The sequence below is a fragment of the Mesoplodon bidens genome (assembly GCF_964165515.1).
Source record: "Mesoplodon bidens genome assembly, chromosome: 6".
NCBI classification, from domain to species: Eukaryota; Metazoa; Chordata; class Mammalia; order Artiodactyla; family Ziphiidae; genus Mesoplodon; species Mesoplodon bidens.
Window position 1 is genome coordinate 99644395 of NC_138162.1, and position 10757 is coordinate 99655151.

The following is a 10757-nucleotide window of genomic DNA, read 5'->3' on the forward strand; positions in this document are numbered from 1 at the left end:
AACTCCAGGAACTGCGTCACAAAAACGCGCCCTGGCCCCGCCCTGCTTCCGGCCGGAAGTGTGCGCGGTGACGGCTTTGGGCCTGCGCGAGGTGCCCGGTGGGGTGACCCTCTGGGCCGCGGAAACCCAGCTCGTGCCAAGTGTGGAGTTACAGGAGACTTTCTCCGCAGGCAGCGGACAACCCCCGGAATGCGGTCGGCCAGGCCTGGACGAGGGGCGGTGCACAGGGTGGCGGGCACCTGGAGCGGGGCAGGGGTCTGTGGGGAGGCTGGGGACTTAAGGGAACCGCATACCCTGTAGTCTTACGAAGGGAGAAAGCCAACAAGATTTGGCATCTTAAATTTCCAGGAACCTAAAGCAGTTTGGAAGTAACCGCGGAAAAGAATTTCAAAACTGCTCAGTTCAACAGACAGCTATTGACCACTAGGGAATGTGCTGGGAAAGGTAGAGATGGAAAGTAGGGTGGAAGTAAGCAGTCTCCAGGGCAGGAGGCTTTAGGTAGGATGGGAAGTGGGAGACACGGAGTGAGGAAGCGGGGAGGGAGGGACGGTGCAGAGGCAAGCACTCTTGCTTACTTGGTGAAGAGTGCAAGCCTTTGACCGATAGGGGTTAATGAGGTTGAAAATCTTAAACTGGAGGCTGATTGTAGGTTTCCTCTGTTGAGTGACTACCAGCTATTTCAAGCAGTAAATGCAGGCAGCTCCAGCTCATCTCCTGGTGTCCTTCTGTGCAGATCCCACAGGGCGATTAAACATACTTAGACACACCCAAACCTCCAGAGTGGGGAGAGGTTGAGCATTATGCAGTACACTGGTTTGTACTAAATACAAGTTTACTTTAACGATTCTGGCATCCTTCTGTTGTCCTAACCTGGGACCTCTAGCCAATGGGTGGGTCCCTGGGGATGGAATAAGTTCTAGGCTCCTGCCCATCACCACCTTCAGTGTTTATTGTGCTCATTGTGTAAAGGCACCACCCTTTGCTAAGAGAGGGGCATAGAGGACCACCACACTGGGGTCTGGGGTCTTATGCTTACTGGCAGCTCACCTAAAAGGTTTCTCCAGCATAAAGCAATGAAGATAAAAAGCCTCTGTTTGCATTCACTCTAAAATATTTTCCTAGCAGCTAAAAAAGCAATTTAACAGACACAAAATGAACACTGAAGGAAGGGTTTCTTTTACAGTGCTTTCGAAGTTTATAAACTGCTGATATTTTATAGAAAACTGTATCCCCATTTGGCACATGGAAAAGAGAAATGGGGTTAAATGGTTTCTCCCAAGGTAACTAGGTGTGGCAGTACTTACATAAGTGGAAGTAGCCCAGAGTATTAAGTTGGGTTTCTTTTTGTTTAGTAGGAGATTCTAGACAATTCTTTAGGAACTAAATTAATGACAGAGCTATAAGATCTACCTTGGCTCTATTAAACTTATCCCTAGTTCTTAGTGTCTTCATAAGTGAATTTAAATGGTACCCTCAGGATTTCCCTGGTGGCGCAGTGGTTGGGAATCTGCCTGACAATGCAGGGGACACGGGTTCGATACCTGGTCCGGGAAGGTTCCACATACCGTGGAGCAGCTGAGCCCGCGCGCCACAACTACCGAGCCTGCGCTCTAGAGCCCGTGTGCCGCAACTACTGACCCCACGTGCTGCAGCTACTGAAGCCCGCATGCCTAGAGCCTGTGCTGCACAACAAGAAGCCACTGCAATGAGAAGCCCGCATACCATAACGAAGAGTAGCCCCACCTGACGCAACTAGAGAAAGCCCATGCGCAGTAACAAAGACCCAACACAGCCAAAAATTAAAAATAAATAAATAAATTAAAAAATGGTACCCTCAGTCACACCAAGCTAATGGGTTTAAACCCACCTAACATTTTATTTCTATAAAGCGAATTTATTTCCTCAGGACTAAAATTATAAAACTGAAATCATCCAACATCCTCAATAGTCACAAATTAACCTTAAGAAAACAAACCTCAGTAACTTCAAACAGTGATAAATGCAACATACAAACTTTATTTAACAAAAGTGACAGGTAAAGTCAAACAGGCACTTACATTAAAAGAAAAACTGACTAGAAATTTTAAACACCTTACAGTAACCTACTTGCAGTTGCACTTAACTGAGCTCTGTTGCTGTGAAGAATACAGCTCATGCACAGGAATGGATGAACACTTTGTACATTTTTCAAGTATTCACTGAATACTACCTTATATACACATATACATTAAATTTGAAAAAGATTTAATTGATGATCCCCAGATATACTTCATTTTTGTTGATCTTTTGGAAGAGGTCGTCTAAAGAGAAGAATGTGTGGTTCTGTAGAAAGAAAATGTTTTATATTATTTTAATATTATATGGTTAATCTTCATTCATTCAACAAAAATTCAAAGAATTCTCAGTTGAACCAAAATAAAGTAAAATCTACGGTCAATTAATGTTACTTATTGAGGTATCTGAAATAAATTTTGCTCCATGTCATTGTAAACAGTAAACAGAAGAAAACAACCTAATATTGAATATTCCCCCAGTTTTTACACACCCCAGAGAAAAGGGCTGTTAAGTAAAGATGCTATTTGAGAAGGAGAATGGTTTCTATCTTTAGAATCTCAATCCCAGTGAAAAGAAAAAGGTCTTCTCTTGTTTGGAAAAGACACTTAACACCTCATTCAAAAAATGCAGGTCCTAGGGTCCCATCCCTGTAGATTCTGTTTCGGCAGGTGGAGGACTGCCTATGAACCTATAGGTAAGGTCCTCAGTTGCATTGTGTTATCTGGAGAAACACCTTTTTAATATAATTATATGCTCCAATCCCAAGAAAGTTACAAGTCTTAAGAGTTTTTGCTGCTGCTGCTGCTTTTAACAAAAGCAGAAAGCAAGATAGCTTTAGTCTCACCTACTTCAGCTTCTAAGACTTCAAATTTTGTTCAACGCAGTATAAGTCCTTTAGTTAGATTTACTGATAACCCAAAAACACAGTTTAACACCACAAAGTTTCTTAGTCTGGTTTACTAATAATTACTAACAGTAATCTGGAAAACTCTGGTAAATACCACGTAATAGCATAAGCACTCAAGTATAACACAGGCAGCACATTTGAGTTCACTAGCTATGCTATCTCATTTCATCTTAATGTGGTAGATACTAATTGTCTAAAGGAAAAAACAAATCACTTCAAATTGCATCAATTTCTTTACACAGAACTTCAGGACACTCAAGTTGTCTTACATTAAGTTCTTAGTTTTCAAAGAGGAGATACCAGAATTCTAAATATATTTATGGCAAAATACTTCAAGATACTACTAGCAATGACACACATTTTAAAATAAAACAGAATATCCTTTTTTTCCCCTTAACTAAATAGGTTATTTTTGCAGTTTAGAAGAATGCATTATTTTCATTCGTGGTATTTTATTTACTATAAAATTGGAACCTTCTCTAGGGAGGTATCAGTCATTCAAAAATAGTCAAGCGTATCAGAGTTACTTTGGGATACCACTGAAACGTCAATATTACCAAAAAATTTTTAACAACCCCTACTGTTTTAATTCAGTTAGTGCTTCCCTAATAGCAAAACTTACCTGGCTCATGAATCATGTAATGAACCCAGCCTAGACTCTGTTGGACACCAAGTCTCCTCCACTCCTCTTCAGACATCAGATGGGTTTTGGGTACTTGTTTGGAAAGTTCTCTGGGTAACATGACATGCCTGTTAAAAAATACAGCGAAATATTAGTGCTCTAAGTGAATATGCCTTTCCTACAACCATGGTCACTTTATACATGCATCTTTAGGATACTTAAAATTTGAGTTCTTTGCCCTTACATTTCTTTAAAGCAACCCTGTTACATTACCGTTAGCATCAATCTTAAAGACTACTCTCTACTACCTTTAATTCTGATCTTGATGGCCTGTGTTCAAATTAGAGATTAGAATATGCAGTCCAAAAGTAGAAGGCATTTTATTTATGATTAACTTTTTTCCCTAATAGAGACTGCTTGCTAATTGTCTCAATCTTCTTCAGGAATAGAACCTCAAAAACTAAGTGGGACACATGGTTATCCAAGACATCCCAGCATCCCCTGCAGCTACCTCTGGTCACATGTGATTAAATCCTGCCCAACAGGATATAAGCAGAAATTATGCAACTTATGGAAAGTATCCTCGAAAGAAAAGAACATGCCCAATTCTCTTTTTTCTCCTTCCTGTTAGTTATGAAGCAGATTGATATGATCAGGGAGCTAGAGAAGCCATCTAAGACCACAGAAGTGATTATAAATTAAGAATGGTCCCTGATTTTAAGAAGTGTCATACTAGCCCCAGGTAGCAGGGGTGGGGGAATCTAGCTTGTTACAGTTAATTTGGGTTTCCTATTACTCTATAGATCTGTAGTAGACACAAGTCCCTGTACATAACTCCAGAAGTTGCTTTATACTTTGTTCAAAATTAAAAGCAAAAAACACTAAATGCACATATACATGTACCTGCTACCTAAAACAAACATTCAGTTTTCCAATAAGTTACTGGCCTATATCCAAAACTTTAATCAATTTTTAAGGAAGGCATGCAGTATTCTTCAATGTCAAACCGTCAAGAATAGGTACAATTGGAGCTTTGAAAAATTCTTAGAAAACAAATATGCACCCCCACCAACTTCTTAATTACAATTGAAAGGATCTTTATAAAAATCAAATTCCCGGGCTCATTTTTAATCACTTCCAGCAGCAGTAGTTTTATACCGTCATCCATTACCACCAACCAAATTTTTTGACCAGTATTAGATATATGTCTGCGAATTTGTTGGCTGGGGTATAAGAAAGGCGCAGTCTGGTCACAGGAAAACTGAACCCATAACCCATAATAAGCACTAAATTGTCATCAACTTAAGTTCTAGTCTGTGAGTGGTTGGTTAAGTACCAATTCCCTATAATTTGCATAACAAAATCAAGCCTTAGAACTGTTGTGTTATGTTGCTTGCTGGCCACAAGGCCACCAAGTCAAATTATGCTTACTATCATAGTTGGTAAAAATTTTACCAATTCCAGTGAACTACATGATGCTTCTTAGCAATACTTACCAGCTAGCTCATTGACTCTTGAAATACTGCTTCAACATCTACTTTTAAGGCTCTGCAAATAGCCTGTTACCTTATTTCTATCTTCTACATAAGTGTTGATTAGTCTCAAGAGAAATGTAAAATGCAAACTAGCTTTTGTACGCATATTATGTATGCCGTACAAAATGTTCCAATTTATGTCTAGATATAAGTCATATACCCTACCTTCTCCATAAACCACGGAGACAGGCTAACTTCATCAGGATTTGATTACGAGGGAAAAATGTGTAAGTAGCTTCCAACTCACATGGGAAGTCTACCTGTATTTTTTTCTGCACGGATATAACTCCTCTATATATTTCTAACTACATGTAAGGAGAACTGTTTCCAAAAATCTAACATTTATTTCAGTACCAAGGGCTTATCATGGAGGGTGAAGAGGGGGTTAAAAAAAAAAAAAGGCCAAAACAGTACAAACAACAAAGGAGCTACTAAGATAACACTGCAAGATACAATTAAATTTCCCTTCTCTGGACATTACTGTCCTGTTGGATAAAGGCAAGTGGCTTGGTCAAGAAAGTCCAGGTTTAGTTAATATTGGATTAGATACTAATTAGATTAATACTGGATTAGATAGTCATTAGATTAAAATTGGATTAGAACGTATCATTTCAGATATGACAGGATCTTCTTCTATTCATTACTACACACAAACCACGTAGTCTATTAGGCTAAAATCTTGATAGCATGCACTAGTTTACTTCGTGCTCATCAATGATTATGCTAGTATTACTGAAACTAGAAAACGGAACTACTGCCAGGAAAAGTCCTGGAAAGTACTACTCGGAGCCAGACATGTCTCACAATTAATATTTTCCCAGAGTTTTAGAAAGATTGTGGTTTACATCCTGTCCATTATTGGATAACCCCTGCTGGACAATGCAGGTATTACTAACCTGCAAAGCTGCCCAGAGAAATCCTCCGTTTTTCTCCAGAGAAAGATTTACAAGATACTAAGAAAGAATTACAAGGTACTAAGGGCAGGGAAAAAAGAGGCCACCCACTGTTATATCCTTTCTAACTCAAATAGCATTCTTGGAAATCTAACGTAGAAGGATAGGAGGCAGAAAATAAGGTCACTATTTGGCCCCTCCTACAAGTTGGTAGTTTCCCAGAATGCAGCGTCCTAGTCACCACCCAGGAGAACTGGGTGGCGCTGGTCTTTGAAGCCACACCCCAGCTAAGTCTCCTGCATACATTTAAGGCTAATGTTAAGTGTTTCTTCCCTCACACAATCCAATTTGCTAATTTTACACACTTAGCAACTATGCTCTAGTGCATCACATAATGATGCAGAAACCAAAAAAATCCCTCAAAGCTAAAAATTTTGCCGATACACACTAGCAGAAAAAAAAAATGCCCCCAATCCATTCGAGTTCTCAATTTTGTCTCAAAAGGAAGCCCCTTTAATAATAACCCAAGAGGGATAACACGCACCAGCCCCTGCCGAAGTCGCCATACCCAAGACACATTTCGAATCCCAAGGAAGCTCATTTTAGGGGGACTCCCCCACAAGCTACTTTTTAGTGCCACTAACTTCAAATGAGAGAAAAAGAGAAGTGTTTCTCTGGCGACGTTACCTGAGCAAAATTACCCTTCCGACAGCCCTTCGCCCGCTGTGACTGGGAGGGGGACGTTTGCCTAAATGCGATCTAGGCCTAAGGTTCTTAGGACCCGCTGCGATTCGGGCTCTCGGCGTTGCACTTCAGCTACGCGGGGTCCGCTTAGGCCCTCGGTCCCTTCCCCTTAAGGCACCAATTCTGCAGCAGAAGCGGCCCCATCCCCGCCCCAGCCTCGTCCTCATCACAGACAGAAACAAAGGGCGGAAGCCGGCCGGGCTGGCCCGCCAGGCGAGGAGAAGCGCAAGCTCCCGCCCGGGCGGCCCGATCCCGACACAACCGCGATTCCCGGCCGGCCCCCGGGCTCGACCCTGACCCTACCTCCGGCCCCCGGCCCCGAGCTCCGACCCAAACCTCAGCCCGACGCGCTTCGACCCCGATTCCCGGTCCTGGCCCCTGGTACCCTCCCCCCGGCCCGAGTTCCAGCTCAGGCTCGGCCGGGGCCGCGGCTGAGTTAGGCCGTCCGGTCCGCTCACCTGTACTCGTAGTGCTCATCGAAGTACTTGTCCGAGTAGTAGATCTGCTTATGGGCCATCCTGCGGGAGGGCGGTGGGCAGCACGGGACTGGAGCGACGAGGCGCGAAGAACGGGCGCAGGAGAGCGACACGTCCTCGTCAAGTGAAGGCAACGACTTCACTGAGACCAACCGACCGTAAGCCAAACGAGTCCGGTTTGAATCCGACAGCCCGCCTCTGATTGGACGACGGTGTTGACCAATCACCTTCCACGCACTCTGCGGCTAGGCCGGGACCGGCTCCCAGCCTATCGTCGCCGCCCCTCCGCGGCGTTCGCACCCAAGATCAGCCAATCAGAGGCCTGTTGCGAGGTCGGACTAGGAAAGAAGTGGATGATTGGCGTGGCGTGAGGGCGGGGAGCTCCCTGACGAAAAGGGGAGCGGCCAGGGAAGGGCGGAGCCGGGACGTTAAGGGCCGAAGAGCGCGTGCGCAGGGGTTTAGAAAGTTCCAGGTCCGCGGAGCCGTTGGGGCAGCGAACCTGCGGGAGGGGTAAGGTATCGCGGGGTTTGGCGAGGGCGGAGGGGGGCGGTGCTGCCCAACGAACGGCAGTCTGCGCACGCGCACCTTCCCCAGACCCGGCTTCGCGTCTTAAGTCAGTGGGAAAGTGAGGAAGGCGAGCCCATGGTCGTAGACTGTGGGAAACCCAGACGTGGGAAGCGTGAGGGGAGGAGTATTACGGCGGGTGCCCAAGGCCTGTTTGTCGGAGTAAGGACGCGGAGAAGCGGAAGTTGTGCCCAGACGTGAGGAAGACGTCCAGATGTCTCACCGCGGCGATGCGCGCCGCCAGGAGGAGTGGACGTTCCGGAACTTCGCCACGGAGTGCTGCGTAGATGGTGGGGCCATGGCCCCGAGACCTATGTTAGGTGAAAACTGGCTTCCCATGCCGTTTGCGCACTCCGACAACTCTGTAGATATGCGTGTGTGCGTGCATATGGGAAAATAAAAAGATTACTAAAATAATGATGTTTAGTAGACGACAATGGGATTAAAAGTGGTTAGCAAAAATTCTTTTGGCTTCTTAGCATTGAATCCTAGTTTAAAATACAGGTACGTGTAGGGAATTCCCTGGCGGTTCAGTGGTTAGGACTGGGCTCTTTCACTGCCGTGGACGTGGGTTTGATCCCTGGTCCGGGAACTAAGATCCGGCATGACTCAGTCAAAAAAAGAAAAGATGTGAATAACCCGTTAAAGGAGATGGGTAAGGAAGTCACTAACTTTTTGGTGGAACCTGGGAAAGAAAAGCTTACTAAGAGGCATATTTTTACAGAGACCATTGTGGAAAAATCTAAGACACAGAAAAGTAGAATAGTAATGTAATCACCTTCCATATACCAGTTGCTCAGCTTCAGCCATTAACGTTTGGCCCATCTTGTTTCATCTATTCCCCCTTTTTCCTAGAATATTTTTAAAGAGATCCCAAATATAATGTTATTTCATTCTGAGATAATACTTCTGTGTATGTCTCTGTACACGGTATACGACCTCAAGAAAAATTTAAAAAATACTTAGCGCCGTGTCATTACTACACTTATGATTCCTCGTTATTCTCTGATAGTTGTTTTCTGTTTGGTCTCCCCGTCTTTCCTTCATCTGCTTCCCCTTGCTTGTCTTCCTCTACTGGCTCAAGAAGCCAGAGAAAGACTGAAGAGTCCTTATATCAATTAACTTACAGCAGTAATTAAAAGTCCAACTCTGGTAGTGGCAGCATAACTTTGTGAATAGGAAAAAACGGAACTGTATAGGTAAGGGTGAACCGTATGTACGGTATATGAATATTTCAACTAAAAACATAAATTAAAAATAAAGCTCTAGCCCCCAAATGGCTTTACAGAAAAGTTTTACCAAGAGTTTATTTCTTAATTATAAACTCTTCTAGAGCAGAAGAGTTTATTCTATTAGGCAAGAATAATGTTGATTCAAAGAAAAACAACATGAGGGCTTCCCTGGTGGCGCAGTGGTTGAGAGTCTGCCTGCAGGTGCAGGGGACAAGGGTTCGTGCCCCGGTCTGGGAAGATCCCACATGCCGCGGAGCGGCTGGGCCCGTGAGCCATGGCCGCTGAGCCTGCGCGTCCGGAGCCTGTGCTCCGCAACGGGAGAGGCCACAACAGTGAGAGGCCCGCGTACCGCAAAAAATATATATATATATATGAGAAAGGAAAGTACCTGTACCTTTCACTCAAATAGATACCTGTAAAAATCCTAAATAAAATGCTGGCCAACTGAATCCAATCGTGTTTTTTGAAAGGGTGATATACTATCTTCAAATGCAAGGATAGTTTAATATTAGAAAATCTGTTCATGTAATTCACCTCATTAACAGTGTAACTGAGAAAAAAATCCTCTCAATGGAAGCAGAAGAAAACATTTGTTAAAATTCACCACTCTTATAATACAAACTCTTTGTAAACCCACCACTCACCAGTGATAACACTCTTAGTAATGAGGAGTAGGAGGAAACTTCGTTAACCTTGTAAAGGTATCTATAAAAAACAATATAATTCTTACGAGGAAACATTGGGAGCATTCTCTTTAAAATGTTCTATTATCTCCAGTTATATTGAACAATGTACAGAAGTCAGCCATCACAATTAAGAGAAGTTTAAGGCAAATTATTAGGAAAGAGAAATAAAACTATCATTTGCAACTGATGTAATTATATGTCTAAGATTAATATCCAAAGTCTGTTGCATTCCTATAGAGCAGAAACAACTAGAAAACCTATTCAAAAAGAAAGTAGTAGCATCAAATTCACCTACCTAGGAATAAGCCTAACAAAGGATAGACAAAGTGCTGATATGCAAAATTATGAATTTTTTTTTTTTTTTTTTGCGGTACGCGGGCCTCACTGTTGTGGCCTCTCCCGTTGCGGAGCACAGCCTCCAGATGCGCAGGCTCAGTGGCCATGGCTCATGGGCCCAGCCGCTCCGCGGCATGTGGGATCTTCGCAGACCGGGGCACGAACCCGTGTCCCCTGCATCAGCAGGCGGACTCAACCACTGCACCACCAGGGAAGCCCAAAATTATGAAATTTTGAGAGCCATAAATGAAGACTTGAATAAATGGACAAATATACTATGTTCATGCTTAGGAAGACTCAATATGGTTAAGATATAAATTATCTCCAAATTGATTGTCCAGTCAAATTCCAATAAAAATACCACATTCAAAGGACTTATTTGACTGTAAATAATATGGACAAAAAAAGGGCCAAGAATAGCAAAGACACTAATGGATTCTAGTAGATTGTCATCTATTAAGAACCTATAGTAATTAACACAGTGTAGCAGTGGCTTATAAAAATTAAGACAACTTGATAGACAAACTGACTTTGGGATGTAACAACCAGCCCAGTATAATGTTCACTGCAGTTCTGTTGAAGTTCTAGATACTCTGTCATTTTGAGGTTGTGTGTACTCTTTTCATTACTAATTTGCTAAAATGTTTATCATAAATACACATTGTAGTTCACCACACACTTTAAAAGTTTTTCTTTCTTACATTTGA

General features: G+C 43.0%; 1 protein-coding gene across 1 annotated transcript; it reads right to left on the reverse strand.

The window, feature by feature from the left end:
* Nucleotides 1-1996: 1996 nt before the first annotated feature.
* Nucleotides 1997-7395, reverse strand: CKS2 (CDC28 protein kinase regulatory subunit 2). Its single transcript, XM_081237275.1, has 3 exons — nucleotides 7215-7395; nucleotides 3585-3712; nucleotides 1997-2322 (listed from the first exon to the last, which is right to left on the reverse strand). The coding sequence occupies exons 1-3, from the start codon at nucleotides 7271-7273 to the stop codon at nucleotides 2270-2272; spliced, it is 240 nt and encodes a 79-aa protein (XP_081093401.1). The 5' UTR covers nucleotides 7274-7395; the 3' UTR covers nucleotides 1997-2269.
* Nucleotides 7396-10757: the final 3362 nt, after the last annotated feature.